Source organism: Benincasa hispida, chromosome 2 (assembly GCF_009727055.1).
Source record: "Benincasa hispida cultivar B227 chromosome 2, ASM972705v1, whole genome shotgun sequence".
NCBI classification, from domain to species: Eukaryota; Viridiplantae; Streptophyta; class Magnoliopsida; order Cucurbitales; family Cucurbitaceae; genus Benincasa; species Benincasa hispida.
In genome coordinates this window covers 50,985,000-51,012,913 of record NC_052350.1, presented here as the reverse complement: position 1 = coordinate 51,012,913, position 27,914 = coordinate 50,985,000, and the positions used below count along the sequence as shown (strand labels likewise).

The 27,914-nt window shown below is 32.2% G+C and overlaps 1 protein-coding gene across 1 annotated transcript; it reads right to left on the bottom strand.

The window, feature by feature from the left end:
• Positions 1-21,070: 21,070 nt before the first annotated feature.
• On the bottom strand, positions 21,071-27,226 carry LOC120071477 (beta-galactosidase-like). Its single transcript, XM_039023788.1, has 18 exons — positions 26,807-27,226; positions 26,619-26,714; positions 26,412-26,524; positions 26,243-26,309; positions 25,771-25,863; positions 25,517-25,660; positions 24,831-24,919; positions 24,613-24,718; positions 24,434-24,521; positions 23,900-24,018; positions 23,639-23,803; positions 23,080-23,252; positions 22,862-22,971; positions 22,663-22,772; positions 22,160-22,270; positions 21,922-22,032; positions 21,629-21,834; positions 21,071-21,538 (listed from the first exon to the last, which is right to left on the bottom strand). Exons 1-18 carry the CDS (start codon positions 27,209-27,211, stop codon positions 21,427-21,429), a joined length of 2,418 nt encoding a protein of 805 aa, XP_038879716.1. The 5' UTR covers positions 27,212-27,226; the 3' UTR covers positions 21,071-21,426.
• Positions 27,227-27,914: the final 688 nt, after the last annotated feature.

Genomic DNA, 27,914 nt, shown 5'->3' with positions numbered 1-27,914 from the left:
TAAGAATTTAATATTTGAATCTTATTCAAATATTTCTCTCTTAATTATAAATTGCATCTATAATTAACCATATCATATTAGTTTCATTAATATGTTATTCCATCAATTGACTTAAACAATTTAAATCATTTCTCTTATCTATCCTTTAGTGAGCTAACAAGGGGACCTTATGGACCTACAGATTAGAAGCTGCAATGATATGAGATTAATTAATTAAATTAATCAATCTTCATTAACTATCAGTCACTCCACTAAAGACCTACTGCACTCTTTGTACTGTAGATATATCTCTGCATCCACGGATATAACCAATCAACGGTGAGTCGACCCTTCACAAATCGCTCGTAACTACAGTTGGGTCAAATTATCATTTTACACCTATAATTATCTCTAACTTCTTAAGTACCATTGATTCCTCTAATGAACAAACAGTTTATAGTCCAACTATAAACTAACACCTCTTGGGCCAGTGAGAGGTTGAGGCTCCAATGTTTAAGACTCATAATCAGCTATTAAAGGAGCAATTTATCTACTTTCCCTAAGGACGGGAAGGAGTGAATTGCATCTTATGTAGTTGTGCTCCCAGCTCCCTACTCGGACAAATCCCCAAAATGGTAAGCTTGTTGAGTCAGTTGACAAAGGCACTCTCACCCATATAAATCAAAGGATTACCCTCATAAAAAGGAGTTCACAACTCACTTAGGATTAAGGTCAAGTCACCTATGGTCATCCTAGTGAAATGTAAGTCACTTCTAGTAACGGTGTTATATAGAGAGACTATTCATTTCGTGGTCCGATCTTATACAAACTCTTTGTATAGAATACCTCGCTTGCATGTCTCCATATGAACGATTAGGATCTGATCATTTTTAGAACTTTAAACTATTTGTAACATCTACGAAGCAGACCGTACTTGTAGTGTCACTAGGATAAGGTACCTAGCCTTATCCATCTACTACAGACCATTTAGGTTATCACTTAAACATAATCCACTTGTATGTCTCCACACACATGTTTAAGTTGTAAGAATAAAAGATGTGCATGCGGAAACAATTTAGATCTTAAGCACTCTAAATTCCATTAATTTTAAAGACAACACATACATGCAAATAACTTTGAAATTAGGGTTTGATTTACAACCTTTGTAGCTCTAAATTGACCATAAATTACGCTCCAATCTTCTCACAGACAGGCTGTGAATCACCACGAGGTCTTCTTGACTATTTTCCGGCCTTAAAACGGAATGATGGAATCCAGTGAGTGCTAAATTAGGGTTAAATTTAGAATAGAAAGTGAGAGAGAATTGAGGACTTAAATTCTAGAACTCTTTTAGAATCTCTAAGTTACCAAGAAGAATTTGTTTTCAACTAACTTGAAAATCACCAGAATGACCAAGAAGTTTAATCTTTTATCAAAATATCATATTTATAGATCAATTACATGCAATTCATGCAAAATTTTGTTAACCAAATTTGACACTTCAAAATGCACTCAATTTAGTGGGATAAGTGGCATTTTGTGGAATCAACACTTTGCCAAATGAATTGCTTACTAATTTATTAGAAGTTGAATTTTTCTACTAAAAATCTGTCTTGGATTTTTCAACTAAGTGAAGTCAACATTTTGACTTTTGACAATTTTAAAGTCAACATTTGACTTTAGTCAAATTTTAATTAAATATAATTTTAACTCGAAACTAATTTTGGAACTTCCCATTTAGTGAAGTCAACATTGACTTTGACCAATTTGATTAATTCCATCTAATTAAAAATTAATTCAAATAATTAATTTTAAATCAAATTAATATTAAATAATTCATTAAATAATTAAATAATTTAATTTAATATTCAATTATTAAATCCAATACTAATCCCGATGAATCCTTATTCATAGTTTTGATATTTAAATTTTATCTAAATATCTCCAACTCTCTCTTTATCATTCAATTCCCAATTGAATGATATGTCGTTAAATATATCACATATATTTAATGCTTATTCCCTAATTTGAATATGAACACTTCAAACTCACTAGTCAAATTGTTTTAAGGTTTAGTACGATATGAGCTATTAGGGGATCATGAGCTCCAACAATCTGAGATTAATTGGCTAAAATCTTTTAACCAAATTAACCAACATTCATTGACTACCGGAACATTCCACTAAAGCCTAGTAGCTACACTCTTCTCACTGTAGATATATTTCTGTTCATTTGATTTAACCATGATTAGTAAATCGATCCTTCACAGGTTGTTCGTATTTACAGTTGGGTCAAAATTACCATTTTACCCCTATAATATATCTTGCTCTTTAAGTCTCCATTGATCCACTAATGAGCAATTGGTTTATAGTCCTACTAATAAATCGAGTCCCCTTCAGTCATAAAAAGGGTGAGGGCCCCTTGTTCAAGATTAGGAGCAGTACTTAAGGGAAAGCCTATCTTTAACCTTAAAATCGAGTAGGAGTAAATTCCATCTTGCAGGACTATATATCCAGCTATCTACCCGATCTTACCCCTGAAATGAGAGGCTTATTAAGTGGCGATATTGAGCCACTCTCACCCATGCAAATTAAAGGATAATCACGAATAAATAGAAGTTTATACTTAACTCAGGATCAAGATCGAGTTACCTTAGATCATCGAAATGAAACAGTCAATTTTAACAGTAAAGGACGTTATAAAGAAAAGTGACTAATTCATGGTCCAGTCTCATGCAAACTCTTTTTTGCATAGGATGTTCCCACTCGCATGTCTATACATAAACAATTCGGGATCAAATCGTTTGTCTTAAATACAAAGTAGACCACATCCATAGTGTTTTCAGGATAAGATACCAACCGTATCCCTATAGTTATAGACTGTTTTGGCTATATACTCAAACTTGATCCACTTTTATGTCTCCACATAAAGTTCAAGTATTCATGCTATAGCCAACGGTTTGTTAGTTTATTAGATTTAGACTTTAACAAGTGCAATTTACATATTCAATAACAACTTTACTGAATATACCTCAATAACATCTTTATTGCAAATTAGAATATGTTTAATGTTTACAAACTATGAGTTTTAGGACATACAACCAAACATACGTTTCATAAAATAACTTTGGATCATAGTTTATTGGATTGAATTAATGCATTCTAAACGTCAATAAAATACCTCTTATTTTATTAGATATGTGATTTGTATTTACAAACTACAAGACATATGAGATTTGGACATCTACACCAACAATCTCCTACTTGTCCTAAAGCGAGTAGGATATACATTATCAAATACAATGCAATGGATGGAGTATACAGTATCAAATATCATAAGTGGGATGTATAGTATCAAATACAATACAATAAACTAGGGCATAAAATATACCCAACATCTTCCACTTTCCCTATATTAGGTGACCCATATTTCGTAGATGCATGTTCTCCAAGCGACCCTAAAAAACTTAGCCGTGAGAGCCTTTGTAAATGGATCAATAACGTTATGCTCCGAGACAATCTGTGTGACAGCCACATCTCCTCATTGCACAATTTCCCTACTGAGATGATACTTGCACTCAATGTGCTTTCCTTATTTTTTTTATTACGTGGCTCCTTGGATTTTCTATTGCATAACTGTTATCACAATAAAGGGTGACGAGCAATGTCATGTTTGGAACAACTTCCAAATTTTCAAGAAAATGTCAGAGCCATATAGTTTCCTTAGCAGCTTGATATTCTGCCTCAGTCGTGGAATCTGCAATGCATCATTGCTTAGTGCTATACCATACTATAGCTTCTTCATTCAGAGTGAACACTGATTTTGATGTGGATTTCTTAAAATCCTGATCAGTTTGAAATTCAGAGTTAGCGTATCTTGTAAGAAGCAAATCCTTAGCACCATACACAAACATATAGTTTCTCGTTCTCCTAAGATATTTGAGAATGGTTTTAACCACTGTCCAATGATCTAATCCTGGATTGGATTGATATCTACTGACCACCCCTACTGTAGGGAAAATATCAAGCCTAGTACATAACATGACATACATAAGACTACTTATAGCAGATGCATAAAGAATCTGTCTCATCTTCTCAACCTCTTGAGCTGTCTTAGGACATTGTTCCTTTGATAGAATAATTCAATACCTAAAAGATATTAAATATTTTTTTGGAATTTTGCATCGAATACTTTAGAAGAATTTTGTCAATATACAATGCTTAAGACAAAGCTAGCATTTTGTTCTTACAATCCCTTATGATTTGGATCCTTAGAACATACTGTGCTTCGCCCAAATATTTCATTTGAAATTGAGCAGCTAACCATTCCTTAATTTTGGTTAGAAAACCTACACCATTCCCAATGATTAGGATATCATCCACATACAACACCAAGAATGCTATTAAATCGTTAATGATCTTCTTGTAAACACAAGGTTCATCAACATTTTCATTAAAACCATAGGTTTTGACCACAACGTCAAACCTCATATTCCAAGACCGAGATGCCTGTTTCAATCCATAGGGACTGATTTAGCTTGCAAACTTTTTGCTTTTGACCTTGTACTATGAACTTTTCTAGTTGAGTCATGTAGATTATCTTTTCAAGATTACCATTCAAAAAGGCAGTATTGATGTCCATTTGTCATATCTCATAGTCATAATATGTGGCAATAAACAAGAGAATCTGGATAGATTTTATCCACCTCTTCAACCTGGGTATAACATTTTGCTACTAATATAGCCTTGAAGGTTTGCACCTTTCCATCTACACTTCTTTTCCTCTTGTAGATCCACTTGCAACATGTAGGTTTTACCCCATCAAGTTGGTCTACAAGTTCTCAGACAGAATTGGAGTACATAGACTCCATTTCTTGATTCATGGCTTAATCAATTCATCCTTGTCAATATCTTCCATTGCCTTCTCGTAAGACAATGAATCCTCGACGTTATCATCTTGTATGATACTTTGAGTTTCAGTTAAACCAAAATAATGAGTAGTGTTTTTATCTTTTTACCTAACAAATTCTATCATATAGTTTGGAATCCTACATCCATGTACGCTCCTCCTCGATCTGATCGAAGTGTTTTTATCTTTTTACCTAACAAATTCTCAACCTTATACTCTTTGAAATTTTCAAGTGTATCAAACTTGTGTTGCATTAGGTAAAAAGGTTCTTTGGCTCTATAATCTTTTCCAATAAATGATCGTTTTTTTCATTTTGCCTTCGAGACAAGACTCACATACTAGTAAAAAAATTTCTTCTAACTCGTTAGAAGTCCATTCTTAACCAATCTCTAAATCCTATTGAGATTAATGTGACCTAGTCTTAGATGCCAAAGATGAAGGTTTTCTTTTGGAGAAACTTTCCTTCTTTTGTTTTGGCTAATTGCAGTGTTGAAGATTACATTATGGAGCATTTTAGATACTAACGACCTTAGTACGTTTAACTTACTTTCATTTCTTACTGAACATATTTCAACACCATTTTTCGAGATAAGCGCTTTATCACGAATAAATGACATATTATAAGAATATTCTAGCAAACAAGATATTGAAATCAAGTTCCTTTTAAAGATTGGAACAAAATACGCATTGTCCAACAATATGAATTTAGAATAAAAAAGTAACTTAATGCTCCCTATAGGTACAACTGAGATGATCTCGCTCGTTCTTATCCTGAGAGTCATTTCCCCAGCCTCGAGCTTCCTCCAGGAACTAATTTCCTGTAAAGAAGTGCAAACATTGTTAGTTGCTCTTGAATCAAGTATCCAGGTATTGCTATCATGTTCCACTAAGTATGTTTCAAGAACAAGTAAATCATATTTACCTTCTTTTGTCCTTCTTCTTCTTGGCCAAATAAACTGGGTAGTTGTGTTCCAATGCCCATTGTGGTTGCAGTGGAAACAATTTCCTTTTACACCTTTGACCTTTTTCCTTTTCTAGGTGGCAACAAATGGATTAGCTTTATTCTTTCCTTTACCACCCTTCTTTTTCTTCCACTTTTTGGAGGATGGGGAAGAAGGCGTTGACTTAGTCCCACAGGTTGAACCTCTATGGAAATTTTTCGAGGAAGTGGCAACGTTGCCTCCTTGACATTTTTCTTGACTTTCATCGGGGACTCATAAGTTTACAGCTCGTTTAGGAGAGTGGTAAGGTTGTATTGAATCTTATTCATAACAGCATTACTGCAGAACTGGAGATAATTCTTCGAAAGAGTCTCAATTATAAAGCTAATTTAGCTGGCTTAGTCTATGACAACACCATTCATTTCTGCCATGTTGAAGTCGACCATCATGTCAAGGACATGCTCCCTGACAGACGCCTCATTTGGCATACGAGCATTAAAAAGAGACTTTAAAGCATCATGCCTGAGATGAGTAGTCGATTGGTGAAACATCCCCCACAGCGATTCCATGATATCCAGAGCAGAGACCATGACTTCATGCTTCTTGGTCATATGTCAGATAAGCTAGCCAGAATGTAGACCTTGGCCTTTTCATTAGCCTTAGTCCACCTGTCATAGGCCTCACTACCAGTTCGTGAGGCAGTAGGTTTAGAAGTTGGAGGACATTCCTTCAATAAAGCGAATTTCAGGTCATCAATCACCAGAACTATATTGATTATATTTTTTTCATTATGCATAGTTATCCCCATTTAATTTAGCAGTTCCAAGCAAGGAGATTATTGCATTAGTCATATTTGCTTTCACAAAACAAATCACTTATTTTTTAAACTTATACAAAAAAAAAAAAAAATCATTTTATCCAATCAATTTAGAAAAAAAACTAAATAATGAACCCAACATTAATTTATTTTGCAATGATACTTCAGTGAGGTAGAATAAGTGCCACCTCGGGGTGAACAGTTACTCCTTCACTGAATTGCGACATTCTCAATCAAATATTGCACAAGAATAACTCTTATTCCTTAATATTTGATTATCATTGATTTGGTCCAGAAATCATTAACTTCCTTAATGCTTTCTTATCATTGTAACCCATCATTTTCAACCCTATAACCCCGTCTCAACCAGTCTGCCTCAGGGAAGAACATAATTGGTGCAATTTACTATAGTGATCTTATTCATTTCTGAAGTTTGATATGTCCCTTTCCATGTAAACACCTTCCTAAAGGGGGCGCTCCCAGGGCCCCATGAGGTCGAGCATGCAATGAAGGAGACCATAAGTTATGTTGACTAAGGTGTTCAAATGACTCAACAACTCAAACAACCAGGACTACCCAACCCAAAATTGGGTTAGGTTGGGTTAAATCTTTTATGTTTTTTTTTTTTTTGATTGGTTGGGTTCGGGTTGCACTTTAGAAATATATATATATATATATATATTATAAGTTATAAATATTATAACTCGCATATATTTGTATGATATTTAACATTTGAGTTTTATGATATTTTAATTATTAGTATGTATTGTACACAAATTTAAATATTTTAAGTTAATAAAAAAAAAAAAGAATGAATAATCCGACCCAACCTAAATTTCAAGGTTGGGTTGGAGACCTTATTCGGGTCATTTGGGTTGCCAACCTGACTAACCCGAATTTTTGAGTTTGTCCAAAAAATCCCCCTGGCCCAACCCATGTACACTCATAGTGTTGACACACATCCTTGTCCCACTTATTATAAACATTTTCTCCACTCACCTTAATATTGACCTTATAAATGCCTTCCTAAGGGAAGGTGCGCCCAAGGCACCATGAGGCTGAGCATGAATCTCACCTTGTGAACTTTTAGGAAAAACGTGAGTGGAAAAACGCCATATCACATATATCTTTTTCCTTCCATTAAGTGTTTTGCAAAAGATGGGTTTATTAACTTAGTAAAATCTGGCTAATTTATTTTAACTAAGTACTTGTTAATTTTCTCAATATAACACTTATATTGATTATTTTAACAATATATTATTTCATTTATTAAACTCTTTAATAAAATCAACCACTTATTGCATGCTTATAAAATATTTGCCCAATTCACCTTTCAGGTCAATTCCCACAATATTATACCGAGGGTGTTTTTAGAGTATACCGAATAAGTATAAATACCCCCTCCTATACAGGACATTTCTAGGACAAAGGTCCCTCATGAACTATTATTTTATACGTTTAATCTTTTAATGGAGTTCATTTTTATCCTATTAAAACGAATTACAATATTAACCTATTTCTAATCTCATTAGAAATGCGGTTAACATAAGTCTAGGTGAATTAATTTTAAACCATTTAAAATTAATTTGGACCTATGTTTGCATGCAACTCTTGATTAGATTTTAATTCTAATTTCATTATACTTATTACCATTATAAAATATTGAAAAATAAAATCTATAACTTTGCATTTTGTGACATTGATATAACATTTATATTAATCTAAGTAATGTCATGTTCAATGCAAAGTTCATTTATTTTCATTAAACAATATAACAATTATATATTGTCACTAATGAAATCAATTCACATTCTATCATACTATACAACAATTATATCTAGTATGATGCATGAGCATGCTTAATTAATCATGCAATCATAATATAACACTTATATTAAAAGGATGCATGAAACATGTTTATCTTAAGGTGAGATTTTAATTCTATATGACAGACGATATGCAACATATAAATCATATAATATAAACATACATCTCATACACATTCAATTATATAAAAGACATTAATAGACCAATATATGGCACTCTAATAAAATAATTATATTAATATAATCGACTTATATTAATTTAATTATAAACAAATAAAATCTAAAATCCTAGATTTTAGAAAATTCTAAAACAAAACAGAAAAAACAAAAGAAACTGCTTCTGTTTGGTGATAATGACGGATAAATCAGATCTCAAAATGACGATCCAACCGTTCAAAACAAGATTCTAGGTGTCCTGAACATATTGACCAAGGTTTAGCACGATCCAACGGTTAGAACTCCGACTATCAACACATTTGTAAAAGCTATCTCTCAAAAACTGAACTGCACTGCATAGTTTCTCTCTGTTTTTTCTTGTTTCATCTTTGTTTTCCTGGGTTCTTTTCACAACAACTTTTGCTACGAACAACATAGACTTACAGACTCGATTTACGTAAAAATACTAAAAAATCATGGGCCCTTACATGATCAAATCAAGTGAAGCGAGTCTATGTGCCAAATACCGTAAACATCTATTAAGCCAAGAATACCCAAATGAAATTTACAGTACTCATCTTATGAAATAGTGCACAAAAGCACCTACCATGTTCTCTTTCTCTCTCTCTTTTTTATTTCTAAAAATTAAAAAAAAAAATTTGCAAAAATTGGCTCTAATACCAACTGAAGGGAATCAAATTCCCGTAGAAGCGTGAGATCGCCTTGCATTTGATACATTATAATATAAAGTTTAATTTGAGAGAAAATAAAAACCAAAGGGATAAAGCAACAAATCTTCAATTAATTAAATTAATTATATGTGACATAATTAATTTAATGTATTTGATACATTATAATATAAACTTTAATTTAAGAGGAAATAAATATTTGAATATGATTCAAATATTAATGAATTATATTCATATAAAAATTATAGCTTAAATTTAATATGAATTTGATTTAGATTAAATACTATAGTTTTAATGAGAGAATTTCAAACCATAGGTTATATTATATTTGATATAATATAAACTATAGGTTATATGTTATATTAGATATAACATATAGTATAAAGTATATTATATTATATGATCTTCTCGATTTTTTAAATTTTAATCAATATCTTCCACGGCTTGTGTTACGAAATTGACAATTAAAGAACACAAAGAAAAAAAATTGTAGAGATAGAGAAGATTGATACATAGATATACATGGTTCACTAACGGTGTGTTAGCTACGTCCATAGGCAGAGGGAGAACAGTATTATTAGGAAAAATGTTTTCAGAAAAATTACATCAAACGGCGCCTCTAGGGTTAGAGAGTTTATATATAGTGCTCTACTCTAAACCCTTGGTTGTTCGAAGCACCAACAAATAAATTCAAGGCATTCCAATAGATTAAAATTCTTGAAGGCTTCACTTATGTGTTTCATCATAAAAACCCAAGTCATTATTGAGTAATCATCAATTATAGACAAAAAAAATACTTGTTGCCTCCAATAGCTTCAACTTTGGAAGGTCCTCAATAGTCTGAATGAATATAGTCAAGTGTCTCTTTTGTACAATGAACACATCTTGGAAACTTGTTGTGATGAAGCTTCCCAAATACACAATGTTCACAGAATTCAAAATCCTCCACCTTGTTCCCACATAGAAGATCTCTTTTTGATAGAATTTGCATCCATTTTTCACTCATATGAAAAAGTCTTCGTCGTTAATGGAACATGCCTACCCTCGTTTAAAGAATAGATACTATTATGTGTTTGTATCTTGACTGAGTCGATTCCTACTATCTTGCACAAAGCGCCATTAGCCATGCTAACATTCCCTCCATCTATTTGCTGATACATTGTGAACCACTCTCTATTTGGGCACATATGATAAGATGCCCCTGAATCAAGAACCCACACATCATCAGAATGTGAATCTTCGTTCATAACTAAAGCTAGATCTCCTTCAGAATCGGTCTTGACTTCTTCAGGATCAATCTTAACTTGTGCAACTGAGGCAGATGCTTCATTTTTGTCTTACTTTTCCTTGTTTTCCTGATACCTTTTTATCTTAAGACATTCGATTTTCCAATGCCTATTTTCTTTACAATAGTGACAAACATCATCTGACCTAGAATCCTTTGACTTCGAAGACTTGTTATTCTGGTTCGACTTTTGCTTACTAGAATTCCTATGTCCCTTGCTCCCTGTAGTAGCTAACCAGATGCTCTTTCTATACCTGAACTTCTTGCATTCTGATAGTCCTCTCTCATAAGAATGTGGCCTTTGTATCTTCTAAAGTCATATTTTCTTTCCCTCCAATATACGAGTCAACGAAAATCTCATATGATAGGGGCAAAGATGTCAACAAAATTAGGGCAGCATCCTCATCATCAACCTTAACCTCTACGTTACGCAGATCTAATAAGATTTTATTTAATTGATCAAGATGGTCTGGTAGAGATTTACTTTCCTACATACGTAGATGATACTGACATTTCTTCATAAACAACTTCTTGGTTAAAGATTTCGTCATGTAAAGACTTTCCAACTTCAACCAAAGAGCAGCGATAATTTCTTCATTTGCGACATCGATGATGACGTCATTAGCCAAACATAGCATGATCGTCAAATGAGCCTTCTCCTCCAGAGTCTACCATTCTTCATCATCCATGACAACTTTCTTTGACTTACCAGTCAGCGGCGCCCACAGCTTTAGCAGGGATCGTATCTTGATCTGGCATAAATCGAAATTGTTCGTCCCAGTAAATTTGTCGATTTTTACGTACATGTTAGACATCTTCAATTGTCGAACAAATGTGTAATTTTGAGAAAAACCCTATCAAGGCTCTGATACCAATTTGTTATGAAATCGACAATTAAAGAATATGGAAAATAGAGAAGATTGACACATTGATTTATGTGGTTCACTAATAGTGTGTTAGCTACGTCCACGAGGCAGAAGAAGAACAATTTTATTAGAGAGAATGTTACAGAAAATATCAAATCTTCCAAATAATGCTTATAGGGTTAGAGAGTTTATATAATACACCTCTATGAACCCTAAGTAGAGAAGAAAAAGATTTAAATAATTAAATATATCAAATATCAATTCTAATTAGATGGAGGATTCAAGGCATTCCAACATATAGTAAGTTAGTTATTATATAATTTATATATTAATTAAATTAAAAATTATTTTTGATTTGTTTTAATTAATTTATGTTAAATAAATTAAATGAGGAAGTTATGAAAATAATTCCCCCACTATTCTCTCATAAAAAATCGGGGAAGTGAGACAGTTGAGAGAGAGGTTTCTTCTTCTTCCTCTTGGATGCTCACACGAAAAAAAAAAGGAGGAAAAAACGTTGATCTCTGTACTTTTCTTGAAAAAAAAATTCCTCTCAATTTTTTCTCTCCATTCCCTCTTCTAAAAATTAAAAGAAGCCCACAAACTCCCTCTTTGATTCTCACCTAAAGAGAATATTGCGATTTCCATTGTGGTGGTGTCCAATCAAATTGGATCTTGAAAGTTGATGTATTTTTTGGTGTGTTCGTGATCCAAGAAGTCTTTGAAGAGTTCAAATGAAATCATCAATTAGAGAGGAATTCGAGAGGAGTTCTGTGACATGGGTGAGTGTCATCCAAACCCTAATTCCTCTTCTCTTTTCTTATTTTGTTTTAAAGCATGCTGTGTTTTTTTTAATGCATAATATGTTTCTGTAAAATAATCAAAATAGGATCCGGCCACGCTTCCATAGGGCTTTCACAAACCTTCATTGGACACCCCTACTTTCGAGGCTCTACTACATCTTTGTTCGACACATGTAGATTATATCAATATGGCTAAACTAGGGGCACGACTCTAATACCACTTGACAACAACTCTCAAAATATCTTCACATATATATTATTGTGTCTACTTTGGGCATAAGCCTCTCCAGGTTTTACTTTTGGGTTAGACCCCAAAAGGTCTCATACCAATGGAGATAGTTGTTCTTGTTGGATTTTATGTCCTAAAACTCGTGTTTTGTAAACAATAAACTTATTATGTTAATAAACATAGATGTTATTAAAGTTTGGTTCAATAAAGTTGTTATTGAATGCTCGAATTGCTCATTTTGTTTTAGAAATAACCTAAATCTAATAAATTAAGATCCATGGCTATTTCATGAGTACTTGAACTTTATGTGGAGACAGAAGAGTGGACCAAGTTCGAGTAAATAGCCAAAATGGTCTATAATATACGGATAAGATTGGGTACCTTATTCTGGGGACACTATCGGATACAGTCCACTTTGTAGATATTACAATTGTTGTAAAGTGCTACAAACGAAATGATCTTGATTCATTCATGTGAAGACATGCGAGTGAGGGCATCCTATGCAAAGAGTTTGTATAAGATCGGACCAAGAAATGAGTCACTCTTACTTTATAACGTTGTTTACTGTTTAAGACTAACTATTTCAAAGCGATGGACCTAGGTAAATTGACCTTAATCTTGATATAACTATGAACTTATGTTTATTCAGGATTATCCTTAGTTTGTATAGGTGAGGGTTGGCTCAATAGCACTGACTCAATAAGCCTTCCATTTCAGGATAAAACTGGGTAGATAGCTGAGGACATAGGGTGTAAGATGGAACTCACTCCTACCCGCTTTTAGGGATAGTAGAGAGGTTGTTCGCTTAAGTACTGACTCTAGGTCTTGAACAAGGGGCTCCACTCTCTAATTAGCTTGAGAGGGACTCGGTTTAGTGATTGGATCACAAACTAATTATTCATTAGAGGATCAGTGGGACTTAAGGAACAAGATGTAATCTCGAGGATAAAACAACTTTTTACCCAACCGTTATTACGAACAACCTGTGAAGGATTAATTTATTGATTATGGTTATATCGAGTGGACACAATCATATCTACAGTGAGGGGAGTGTAACTACTGGCTTTAGTGGAGTGACCCGATAGTTAACGAATGTTGGTTAATTAGGTTAAAGAGTTTAGTCGGTTAATCTCGGATCGTTAGAGCCCATGGTCTGTAGATCCATTAGGTCCCCCTACTAGCTCACAAATGGATTAAACCTTAGAATAGCACGATGAGAGAATTTGAAATGTTCAAATTCAAATTAAGGGAATTAGTAATTATATACGATATAATTACACGTTTAATTATCGAATTAAATGTAATTGGAGAATTGAAAAATATTTAAATTTGATTTAAATACTAATTACATGAATAGATATTCATGATTGAGGAATTGGTGTTTTATTAATTTAATATTTGATATTAAATTAATATAATTATTTATTTATTTAAAATTAATTTTATTTGAAAATTAATTATTGAATTAATTTTTATAAAATTAATGAAATTTTATATTGATTATTGAATTAATATTGAATTAAAAAGAAAATTGAATTTGAATTGTTGAAATTCAATTTTTAAATATGGAAAAAAAACCATTAGTGGATTTATCCATCTTTTAACACAATTCTCACTCACATTCCACCCAATTTCTGAAGTAATGTGGTAGGGGTGTTCGTGGATTGGGTTGGGTTGGGTTGGGTTTAGGATATTTTAGGCCCAACCCTATGGTTCGGTTTGTGTATTTTTCTAACCCAAACTAACCCTTATTAAATTATGAACCCGAACCAAACCAACCCATAAAAAATGGGTTGGATTGGTTCGGTTCCATCGGTTCCCTTAAAAAAAAAAGTTTGGAATCACCAATAAAAAACACATAAGATTCCACAATCCACAAGAACGATTTCCAAAATTTATTATAACAAAACAAGTCTCCAAAATTCACAAATAAAGGCCATATTGTCTACAAAATTCAAAATATAAGCAACAATGTTTTCAACTGTCTACAAAATCTATAAGTAAGACTATAATATCTACTAGGGGTGTTCATGGGTTGGGTGGGTTGGGTTAAAGACTTTTTAGACCTAATCCAATTGTTCGGATGGTAAATTTTTCAACCCAAATAACCTTCATTAAAAAATGAACCCAACCCGACCAAACCATGAAATATTTGGGTTGGGTTGGTTCAGGTTAATCGGGTCATTTATTTAAAATTTTATTCTAAAAAGAAGCAAAACGTAAATATGTAAAAGTCTAATTTAATTATTTTTATATATTAAATTAAGATTAACAACTCAATTTCAATTTATATAGTGAAAACCTTCTTTCTAAAGTGTAAAGAAACTACTTCTAAGAGTTGTTGAAGAATAAATTATTCAAAAAATATTAAAATTAAATAAAATTAAAATCAATATATGTATAAATAATTTTGTTATAAGTAAGAAAAAAAATATATTTTAAAGTTAATAATAAATTTGGGTTGGTTCGGGTTATATTAGATGAACCCACGAACCAACCCAACCCATAAAAGTTTCATTTATTTGACCCCAACCCAACCCAAATGAGTTAACAACCCAACCCGGGTTGGGTTGGGTTGGGTTGATCGATTTTTTCGGGTCATCGGATTTTTGTCAAAGTTTTGTGCAATTTAAATTGCACGAAGGACTTGATTAAAACCAAAGTTCTTCAACTAATTTTGAGGGAGAGGCAGTGTAATTTTTTACTCAAAAATCAATTGAAGAAAGGTTCTTCAATTTCTGCAAAAAAATCAACTCTCCTCATCAAAAATTCCATTGAGTTCAGTTCATTTTGGGTTCCATCACCCAATCTAAGTCCCAGAGAATAATAAGGAAGATCAGGTGGTGGTCCACACCTTGGTGCTGAGGAGATTGAAGCTGAATTTTGTGGATTAAAGAAGTTTTACAAAGGTATATCAGAAACACTATTTTTCTCTTATGAACATGCTTTCTTAGTTGCTAAAATTGAATGGATTAGAGTGTTTAATGATTTTGTTTACTTTCGCTAATTGCATGCTAACTCCAACAGTTCTCACTTACATTCCTATGAAAAGTCCTTATAAAATATCACATATTTTATAGCTTAGATAATATCTCAAATTACCATTAATTCTACAAGTTCTCTATGTACTGAATTTTGTAGGTAATGAGCAAAACAACATTATATAGCCAAACTTAATTAAAAGTAATAATAATACTTTTAATTAATGGCCAAACATAATATTTTTAACATGACAATTTGTGACATATGAGTCATATATAAACTTTGTCAAATATAACACATGTAACATTATTTGAAATTGATCACAATAACATCTCCCATTTGAGGTATGGAAAGCAATATAATAAAAGTAATATTATTCTCTTATCACACGTGTCGTGATACAATTTGCTATCCATAAAATATTCAAATATATACTCATCAAATATGTATTGAATGTCATGCACAAATATAGCAATGAAATAAGGTTGCTACATTCTCATACCATATGTAAAAATTATGGAACAAACTGATAAACCACATGAGCTAACCATGTTAATAAATGCCACACAACCACCACCTCATCAGTCAAGAGCAAACTCAACCCAACAATTCAACAAAGAAATTACAATCCAGCAAATCAACAATCAACACCTTAATCAATGGAATGATGCATAATTTCTTATCAAATTTTCAATGGCTATAATATCTAGTATTGAAATGTTATTTTTCGTGTTTGGATATTACACACAACAGAGCCTCTCAACTTTCCTTACACAATGGCTCTCATCTTGAAATATATTTCTCTATTTTATATTTTCTTCTTTTTAAGAAAATAGTTTCCTAATACATTTTTCAATTAATGTATCGTTGGCCTTTTCTCAAAACTAACGGGAATTAATTATTAGAAAGATTATTATTATTATTCTTTCCTTGTATACAAGAGTTCTCCTTCGAGCATTATGGTTTGAGTATTTTAAGATGCTTGTAGACAATTTGTCACATATGGAAAAAAAAATTTAGTTATTATAATTATATGTGAATATTGCCTAAATAGAGTTCAAGAAGTCTCTATCATATTTGATCCAATTTTTAACCAATTAAATTATCTTCCACACATGTGAAAGTTGAATTTAGATTAAGATTTGAATCAAATCAAGAAATCTTGCTGCGACATTTTTCAAATTTACAATAATTATATAAGAAAAATTCAAATTCTATATCACAAAGCACAAATGATAAATGATTTCGGTCATTATTTCTTTAATTTATTCTACCCAATATTTACTTTTTTTTTTATTTTCCTTCTTAATTTCCAATGAGAACCTTTCCTAATCTTATACATCTCTTAGCAAAGCATCCACAACTTTCAAAAGCATTTCATATTTTTACCCATTTAGTTGAAATGTTTCTAGTATATCTTAATATTTGCAACTTTCATTTAGCATTTTGATATATCCTTAGATTATATATTATTTTAGATTATACTAAACTCAAACGTTTTTTCTGAAATTCTTGCCATAGAAATTTTCTCACCTTTATATATGTTTAAACAAAACAAAAAAAATATATTAGAGTTATTATTGAGGGGAAAATGAAAGTGAGAGGATTGAATTCTAGTAGAAATGTGTGAACGCCATGCCATTAAATTTGTCGTTTGAAATTTTACAGAAAAACAGAGAAAGAAAAAACATAGAGTCAATTGAGCATGTTTTTCGAACTACAGAGAAAAAAAAGAGGTTTACCTCTAAAGACTTTCTTCAAGTTCCTTTCCTTTGCAAGATCTCTTCCTTTACAAACAACAACCACGAACATACATGTTAGACAACATTGTCAGGACATCCCTGCTATCTATGAAGCACAGATATTTCATGTAAGGCAAAGGATCAGTATCAGACACGTATCGGATACTGATATTTCCAGATACTTCACAGATACATATCTGACACACGATTTGATGTATCTATATTTTCATATACTTTCTAGATACGTATCTGACATACGATTTGATGTATCTATTTCTATGCATACTTTTTTTTAAAGAAAAAAGACAAGTAGCTCATATAATCCTTTTCAATCTAAAATTAGGTAACCTATTTAAAAAGCTCACTACTCGAGTCCAAAACTAAAAGAAAAATAAATAAATAATGGGCCAAACCATAGACTAGAATCATCTAATCTCCATCTTCACATTTGAGTCCCCACAAAGTCCACCAAAATATAAATCATTTGGATATCTTCAACAATAAGTTATTCGTTTATCTTCATACTTCTCTCTCTAATCTTTTATTCTTCTTTTTTGCAATATGAGTCACTTTTCTATTATATTTTATTAACTATTATACTTCAACATCTTAAATGTTACTTTTTTTTGTATTGTATTTCAGTGTTTGTATTTTATTTTGTGCTATTGTATTAACTTATATGCTAAATTTATCTATGTCCTAGATTTTTTAAAAGAAAAAAATGTATCTTCAACGTATCAGTATCCTCTTTTTTAGAAATATATATATTAAAAAATATATAAAAAAAAGTGACGTATCATTAGGCATATCCGTATCTTAGTTTTTTAGAAATTAATGAATCGACGTATCCGGTCGTATCCGTATCGTATAATCGTATCTGTATCTATATTTCATAGTCTACTATTTTTTGGCAAGAAAAAGAATTGTGCGATCCTCTTTAGAAGTTTGAGAATAGCAAAAAAAATATAATGATTCCTCTATCTTTTTTTGATAGTTTTTTTTAGAGAGATCAACATGTTATTGAAAAACCTCACTTTTTTACTACAGACAATCTACATTTTTAAAGAAAAGAGAGAGTGGTGAAAGGGAGAATAACACCCTCATGTTCACCACTCCCCTGCAACTACATCGGAGTTTTATTTTCATTTAATCAAAAAATTAATTTAAAGTTAAATTAATTTAATCAATCTAATTAATTAGTTAATATTATTAAATATGCATTTGAATCATATTGAAATGCATATCTATCCCAATTTATAGTTTTAATATGAATTTTATTCATATTTATTTTAACCTATAATTTTATATGAATCTCGTTGATATAATTAATATTTGAATCTTATTTAAATATATTACTCTTTCATATTATATAGTTTAATTTTGAATTCTATTAAAAGAATAACTTTATATTATAATGGAACTACAATTAATGCACATTCTCTTATTTAATTTGAACAATTCAAATTCTTTCAAAACAATTTGATCCTTGTTTTACCCTTAGTGAACTAGCAGATGACCTAATGGACCTATAGATTAGAAGCTCTAGTGATTCAAGATTAATTAATTAAACCCTTTAATTATATTAATCAATATTAATTAACTATGGATCATTCCACTAAAGACTCATAACTGCACTTTTCGCACTATAGAATATTTTTGTGTCCATAGATATAATCATTACAAGTAAGTCGATCATTCATGAATTGCTCATAATTATAGTTGGATCAAATTATTGTTTTACTCTAGTAATTATCTGGTAATTATCTCTTACTCTTTAACTCTCATACTTTCAATTAACAACTTGTTTATAGTCATACCATAAATAAAATCCCTCTCAGGGAGGTCCCATTGTTCAACACTCAGAGTCAGTATTTAAAGGAACAATTCATCTGCTTACCCTAAAGGCGGAAGAAGCGAATTCCATCTTGTGTAACTATATTCCAAGCTCTCTACTTGGACAAGTCCCCAAAATGGCAGACTTATTGAGTCGGTGGCACAGGCCATTCAAATCAAAGGATTCCTTTCATAGACAAGAGTCTAACTCACTCAGGATTGAGATCGAGTTATATATAGTCATCCTATGAAATATTAATATTTTCAGTCAACGATGTAACATAGAGAGATCAAATATTTCATGGTTTAGTTTTATACAAACTCTTTGTATAGGATATTCTCACTCGCATGTCTCTGTATGAACGATTTAGATCACATCTTTTATAACGATTACAAAGTGGGTCATATCCGTAGTGTCACCAGAATAAGACATTCAATCTTATCTATATACTACAAAATATTTAGGTTATTACTTGAATATGATTCACATGTATATCAACCATATACTGTTTAAATTACATAAAATAACTTTAGATCTTAGTTTATTAGATTGAGGTATATAGTCTAAATATCGAATAAAATAATTTCTTATTTTATTAAATAAATAATTTGTTTATTCATTATAAACCATGAGAATTAGGACATAAACTTCAATAGAAAGCACCTGATTTGTAAATCCAATATCAAAATCAAGTTAAATCCAACCAAGAATGAGCCATTCAACTGGTTGTGGACATCATATTCCTAATTGTTTTGCAACATCATCCTTTGTACACAATAGGGCGCTCACAGTATATCAGGTCCTTATACGCTTTTCCCATTCTTCGCTTACAACACAAACATCAGAGACATGGTGATTTTTGAGTGAGCATTTCCTCAGACCACGAGACTTGGACAAATCTTGAAAAAACTTTTTTGGATTAGATCAAAATTGGGTAGAAATTTTGCTTTCAAATGGTTAGTCATCTTTAATTCCGAATCTCAATCGTTATTGTATCGTGGAAGATCTACTGTCTTAAAAGTAAAATTCGGCGAGACTTCGATGCTAAATCGTGTGTGTCGATTGTTCTTCAAGGTTAACACAACGTCCAAACTCAAGTATGCTAGAAAAAGAAATAGAATCAATAAAAATTGTCCAAAAAACAGTGAAGGACAGATTAGAAGAAAATAAAATTTTGTGTAATTTTTTCAAAATTGAGAATTTTTTTTTTTTAAGAAAAAAATAAGATCCCATTTCTCCCAGAGTCAGTTTTAGAATTAATTATAAAACGACAATTAATTCTTGAAATTAATTTTAAATAAAACAGATAAAACAGTTTACAGAGCTCCGAGAAAGGTATTAAAAATTAATTCTTCCAATGTTGGACAATGTTAATACCTTAAAGGCCCAAAGTCACTCCCAACATATTGGATATGGTTTTTTTTTTTTAAAAATAAATAATAAAAAATAACAATATTGGGTGAAAATGAAGAATGCCATGGTAATTGTGTTTAATAAGCCTGTATTTTTTTTAAAAAAAAAAATGTTGAATATGTTAAAAGTCAAATACAAAATCGAAAATTGAAAATTTAAAGTTCCATCTCAAAATCAATGGAAAATAAGAGACATAGCTCTTCTATTTTAATATAAAATCCTTTGATTTTTCTAATATGGGATCCTCAACCTCTTAAATAGTTTCTATAGTATATATTTTTTTTCCTTCGCCTATTTCCTTCTATATTTTACTCAAAACTCTAACTCCAGTACAAGACAATTGTTAAGACATTGTATTTTTTTTATCTAAAAGGTCATGTTATCTTAAACTAAAAAAAATTGAAGGCAACACAAGCATGACCTAATAGTTGAGGCATCTAAAAATAATTCAAATTAAGACATCTTTTTCTCTTTAGGTTTAAAACCAAAAGTTGGAAAGTTTCTTTCCAGACCCAAGAGAGCCCCACAAAAAGCTAAAAGAATCATGACCTTCAATAGAGAAGCATTAATAGGAAATACATTATGGTCACTTAGAATCCATTTTTGTTAAAAGTAAAGTATAATGATATTGTGTACTTTACTTGAACGTTTGTATTCTTCTCCATCAATTATTGGATCATTACATAAGCTCCCAAATAAATAAATATAAGCTTGAATCTGGGATCAAACTTTTGAACCCAAAAATACATTTACTTTCTATATACTCGGTAAACTTCTTCCCTATCTACAATTGGCATAAAAAAGGGGTTTGATTTCAGTGTTCTTCTCCACTTGTTCTCTTGTGAATTTGAACAGTTTGGCGAAGTTCAATCCCTATAATTTCATAAATCTACGTGTATTTACTAAAACTAGAGAGAAATATGAGATATAGCCTCCAATAGAAAGCCACTGTGTTATCAGGAAATGGATCTCTTAACCAAAGAGATCCCTTCAGGATTGCCACCCCATTCTTCAAAAATCACCAACATATTCCCACTTGGTTTCAACCATGCATGGGGAACATGATACCTGCCATTTCAAAAGCTTTATCATCAAGAACACACAAAGGATTGGTAGACAAAACTTGTAAATTAATGTGTAAGGGGATACTCTTTTTACCATCTTTGTGAGGGCTCTCCACAGTTTGAATGACATTTCTTCTCATTAAAAATTCCAGCATAGTTGCATTTGCCACAACTACCTCGTGCAGTATAAGCGGGCCAATGGCGCCCAATGCTCTGACCGTTAATCCATATTTGACCTTTGCCCATGCTGATCATATCTAAAGCTAATGGTTCGTTGCCCCCCGGCGAATCGAAAATTGTCTGCAGATTGGGTACATAATAGAATCTTGCATTATGTTGAGATCAAAGAAGTCTTTGTCTATATTGAAGCTATAGAACACCTCTCACCTTGTACCATGTGAGGGGTTGTTTTTGAGACACCAATGAGCCTGTCACCCATTCAACAGAACTACTTCCACTAACAGTATGAAGATTCAAGGCTTCTCCTTTCAATCCAACCTACTCAGGAGTAATGTAATTTAGATTCTCTAGTTTCTAACAACATAAGTACTATTGCCATCACATAGAACGAACTGAAATACATAACCAAAAGCGAAAGTGAGGATACATTGGTTTGGTAATGTACCTTGTAAGACCATTTATATCCAGACATGTCTATTGTACCCTCATTTAGACCCTTCAATGTGACAGGACCTAAAATGCCAGTATTCCAAGTCTCAAAATGCAAGCCACCATTCTGACATTGAACAAACAGAAATGTAAGTCAAATTTAGAATCGATGATGATTTTAAAGAAAAATGTGATACTAGAAACTATTCGATAACATGGAGTTCTATCTCAAAAGTAATTAGTAATCACAGAAGTAGTCCATCTATCTTGTAAATATTATAAGGTCCCTAGGAATCCTCAATATGCTTCCTCAGCCTCTTTGGGTTCACCATTCTTGGATTGGATCCCAATTTTTCGTTTTTGAATTGAATGCTCGTTTGAGTTTTATGAGCTCTAATACTATATTATATAACATGAAATTTCATCTCAAAATCAATTGGCAATGAGAGAAGCATCTTATCTATCGTATAAAAATTGTGAGGTCCCTTGGGATCCTCAACAAAAATGGAAGAAACTAACCGGGAGACCAACAGCAACACTTAGAATAGAAAGCTTGTTAATTCCTGCCCTTAGGTTAACGTATTTACTGAATGTTAATTTGTAATTCTCTGACCCCCCATATGTAGTTCCTACATTCAGAATGTAATAACATTATGACGTTAGAATCATTTAGTTAATGCTAGGAATTTAAGGAAAAAATATGTTCATTTTCATGTACCAGATAGTTGGCCATTTATGAACACATGCAAAGCATGGCCTGCTGAAAAAATTGTGAGAAGAGGCCATTGTCCACTCTTTAGGAAGCCTTCGTTTGGATTGATCGTTATACTGAGAAAGATAAACATTGGGGAGAGTAAGATCTAATTGATGTTTTTCCAACATTTTTCGATAATATTCGAAAAAGTGCAAAACTATGATAGGTGATGGAGTTCTTACTCTGTCATGTACCACAGATAATCAGTTGAATCCCTGGTTACACTTACTTGCTCCACTAAGCCAGCCATGGTGGTTGTATCCTCAGCATACGCAGAGGCAGTTTCTTCATTGTATGAAAGCCATGAAAAAGAACTAACCGGCGTCATCTTAGGTTGTGAGATTGGAGCTTTGACCTGTAAAAAGTTTTCTCATCAAATTTCATCCTTTCAAGTTAAAGAAATTGAAACTCAAGAGCAACCTGATGGGGAAAAATAAAAATGAAAGAATGTGCTAAAGAGCGGTCAGTTTAATAATAAAATACTTCTAAAAAAAAAAGCTTCCTCCATACCAGATAGAAGTTCAAACTCCACTACTGTACAATAGATCAAGGTCAATTAAACGTCCAACATTTTTAAAACATTAAAAAATTTATAGAGAAAAAGATTACTCTCTTGTGTGTATTGATATCGCTCTACACCGATATGACAGTAAGCTGTATCTTAGATGCAAGATATATAATCCCCGAATAACCATATAAGCATAAGAAGATTTGATCTAAGTGGTTTGAATCTTGTCTTACTTTTGCAGTGTTGAAAATGGCAGATTTGCAGTCAGGAAGGATGCTAACAGACCAAGGTGGCAGGTCATATTGATTATTTCCAAAGGTGACTTTTGCAGAAGATGATGCATCATAGTTTGCTAGAAATGCAGCACATGCCCCTGATCTTGTTTTGAAGACATGAGCCTTAAATAATCATCAAACAAGTCAAATTAGACTGTCTTGCAAAGAAAAATGCACCTGTAGTTGGATAAACTTTCATCAGCTAGATCATGATACTACCTCTTGATTGTTTCCTAACGATGACACAGTAGGATCTACCGATACTAGAGCGGGTTCGCACAACTTGATGGCTTTGTGAAGATCTCTTAGATGATTCCATTTTGGTTCCCTTAGTAGGCCTGCCATATCCGAGAAAGAATATTAGAGTAATGAAAATATTTGTGATTCTAATAGAAGTATTGAGAATCTACTTTGTTCTCTCTTCTTCTTCTTCTTCTTTTTTTATTAGTTTCTTCTGAGAATATACATTTCGAAGTTACTGTATGTCTTAAATTTGTTATCTGGTATTTCGAACAATCAAGCATGAGGCTCACTATATAATCTTAATTTATATTCGTATTTATGTTATTTAAGTTATTTACAGGTTTGGTCTAGGATTTAAAGGAATGCACTATATAAACTCTCAACTCTAGTACTTCTAAATCTGTATTATCTGATTTTCTCTCTAATAATAAAACAGATCTCTTTCTGTCTGTAGATGTAACTAATACACTGTTATTGTGATTCTCTAGTTATCCATTTCTTAACACTTACCATATTCATCGATTGGAGCATCATAGTCATAGCTAGTGGCGATGAAAGGTCCGCCAGCAGTTCGGCCAAAGTTAGTTCCTCCATGGTACTGAGATGAGAGAAAATTTTGAAAGTCAAGGAAGTGATATCATTTCCATTGACTAGCCAAACTTTATGAAACAGTTTTGATAGTTCATTACCATATAATAATTAAGGAAAGAACCGCCATTCTGTATGAATCTTGCAACAGAATAGGCTATGTCTTCAACTGGCCTATAAGGAGCTGGGCCACCAAACTCAGTGAACCTTGAATATGTCACGAATGATAAGCATGTCAACTTAAAACCTTAAAACTTAGTTGTTTTTTTTTTTTTTTTTTGTCACAATTTGGCGAATACAGGTTGGATAAGTAGCTTACCAACCCGTCCAGGCTTCTGTCCACATTTTGGGTTTATAAACTTGGTTCGGTTTGAAGTTTTCACAGTAAAATCCATTGCAGGTGTCTATCTGAAGCAGAACCAAGTGGACGGAAGTTTATAGAGGAGAATATAGATGATATAAGAAAAGTTTGTCCTCAAGAATCTATTGATTTCCAAAAAGTGTTTATAAGAAATAAAGAAAGAAACAAAACAGAAGTTGCAAGGAAAACTCCGGAAAGAGTAAAATATAAGGAGGAAAAGAAGAATATTTCCTTTTCAATTCAAAGGGTTTTTATTTCCAAAAGGAAAAGAAAAAACAGAGAATGAAGAAAAGGACAAATTCACATAAAGATAAAAATAAGCCCCAAATGAAGATATGACTAATAAGAAGGGAAGCATGGCTTCAAATGTATAAAAGGAAAATCCACTAATTAAGGCAAAAAAATAACCAGAACTGTTAAATATTAAAATCCCACTTAGAAAAGAGGTTCACACCGTGACAATAAATGTATAACTAATAAACTCGCAAGGAAACGGTATCAAACTTCTGTCAAAATAAACTTAGTTATTTTCCATCCACAGTCCAAACAAATCGCATAAACAACCTAGTACATGTTTCTCAACGTCGAGGTCAACCTGGGAAGGGAAAAGAAACCCGTGAAATAAAAGGATCAAAGTAGCTTACCACAGGGTCAGGAGCATCATCTTGTTTGCACATCACCCATGGTACTCCAGTGTCAAGACCTACTGCCATTTGAGCAGCCCATTTAGTGTAAGATTTACCAGGGGCACCTATTTCCCACTCCACTGGCCCATATTCATTCTCAATCTGACATCTCAAAGCATTACAAAATTAAATAATAATAATAATATAAAACTCCAAAATTCATCACTGGAAATTTGCTTCAATGAATAGTCAATGAATAAGTTGGATATTACCTGTGACAGAATAATGGGGCCTCCCTGACTTTGATACAACTTCTCCCCCTTCATCACACCGACAATCTTCTCAGTGAACTTTTGCATGGCCGCCTTTATGAAAGACGATTAAATCCATTACTTAATAAATTTCAGTAAAATCTTAGCTCATAATATATAGATTAAATTATAAATTTAGCCTCTATAATTTAAAAAATATTAGGATTTGTCCCTATAATTTATAATTAAACCTTAGTTCCTACAATTTGATAAAAATCTCACAAATAATTTCTCAGTATTTATGAAGCTTTTATCAAAGCTAGGAATGAGGTTTTATAAAAACAAAAGAATTAATTTCTGACTTTTAAAATTATAGGGATTAAATTCCTATCGGACTAAATTTACAATTTAACCTAATATATCCTTGATCAAGGAATCAGGGTTCTAGAAATGACTAAGTAAAGTCCATGGACATTTCAGAAACTTTTCCTACCTTAAAGGGTCCATTGTCAGTCCTAAAAGCAATCCCAGGAACATACTTTAACCAAACAGGAAATCCACTGAATGATTGAAGTAAAGTAAAGATAAATTAATCAGAATAGACCCACATGAAGACAAATTATTAACAAGACTGCAGTAAATATCCAATTTAATAGTTCTACCCAAAGTTCCATTCTGCACAAACATATGGTCCAATTCTTAGATGAACATATAAGCCTGCTTGTTGAACCAGCTTCACAAATCTCACCAAATCATATCTATCTTCAAAATAATACTGAAAATTTACAAGACAAAAAGACCAAAAGAATCAGTACAATCAAACCCCAGAAAAACCCAAATGGCAAAAACAAAATTATTCTCCATTTTACCTGTCCAGGAGAAGGCTCATGGCCATTCCAAAACACATATGTTTCAATAACATCCAACCCTCCATCTTTAGCCTTCTGAATAAGGTCTGGCCACATCTATAACAACCACAAGAAAAAACCCAAAGCCAAGAAGTGATTAGAAAAAGAAATAGAAACAAACCCGTGATTCACATTGGACGTATTCGAACCTGAGGAGTGCTTCTTGGATAATGAATAGAACCAGAAATCAAAATTCTTCTCCGGCCATCGATGATTACGGCTTTGTGGTCATAAGTTACAGAAGCCATTACAGAAGAACAAACCCACAAAAACAAACCCAAAAACACCACCTTAATCTTTGACATTTTCAACATTTTCCCACTCCTCAACACAAATTTGTGATTGATTCTTTTCTTCTTCTTCTTTGTTTTCTTTTCTTCTACTATCTGTTGGATTGATTCTTGTGAGGAAGAAAACAGAGAAAAAGAGCAGAAAGGGGCAATGGAAATGTTGAGGTGCTGTGCTGCAAGAGAGAGCTGCCATTTGAAGCATGAGAAAGGGAAGGGTGGGGCCATTTCACTGTCTTCTTGTGGAACTGCTTCTGCCTCTGTCATTTTCCAACTACCAGCTGCAATTTGACACATTTAAAATTGGTTAAAAAACAATCTTAAGTCTTTTTGAACAAGTGCAAAAAAATAGTTCCACATTGGTTATCCAAACAAATAATCATTTTACATAAGTGTGAGCAATTATTTTCATGGGTAATGAGACTTTTTGAATGATTTAGAAAGTAGAATTATCGAGGTTTATGATTAAAGTGGACAATATCATACCAGTGTAAAATATAGGAAGGTTTCATTTAGTCGTTTGATGTCTCCATATGTTGTATTTTAAAAAAAAATCAACTTCTAGCATTTTCTATTTCCAACGTTTTTCCAGTTTTCTACTTTTATGAGTTTCCACTTTTATCTTCAATTCAAAACTTTCATTTTTAAGATTAATTTTTAAAAAAAAAATCGCAAAAAAAAAACTATATATCTTAAAGTTTGAATCCATTTAAATTTTTTGAATTGATATGCATTTTGATTCGTTTCTCATTCAAAACTATCCTTTCTAAGTAATAAAATTTGAAAAAAGAATCTATATTTCATGTTTTAATTTCATTCAAACTTTTTCTATTTAATTTTCCCATAATTTGAACTAGTGTGAATTTTTCTTCTTTTTTGACATCCATGTTAATATCCTTTAATTTTATCATACGATTAAAAGACATTAATACACAAGGACCTCAACTTCCTCGTGAAAGCGAAGAAGACT

Excerpts from the sequence above, each read along its gene's own strand:
- LOC120071477 (XM_039023788.1), bottom strand. The coding sequence starts at position 27,211 with ATGACAGAGGCAGAAGCAGTTCCACAAGAAGACAGTGAAATGGCCCCA. Across the intron at positions 25,661-25,770 it reads GCCCCATTATTCTGTCACAG|ATTGAGAATGAATATGGGCC; the intron begins GTAATATCCAAC and ends TTGAGATGTCAG. Across the intron at positions 24,522-24,612 it reads CTTTCCTTAATTATTATATG|TACCATGGAGGAACTAACTT; the intron begins GTAATGAACTAT and ends CTCTCATCTCAG.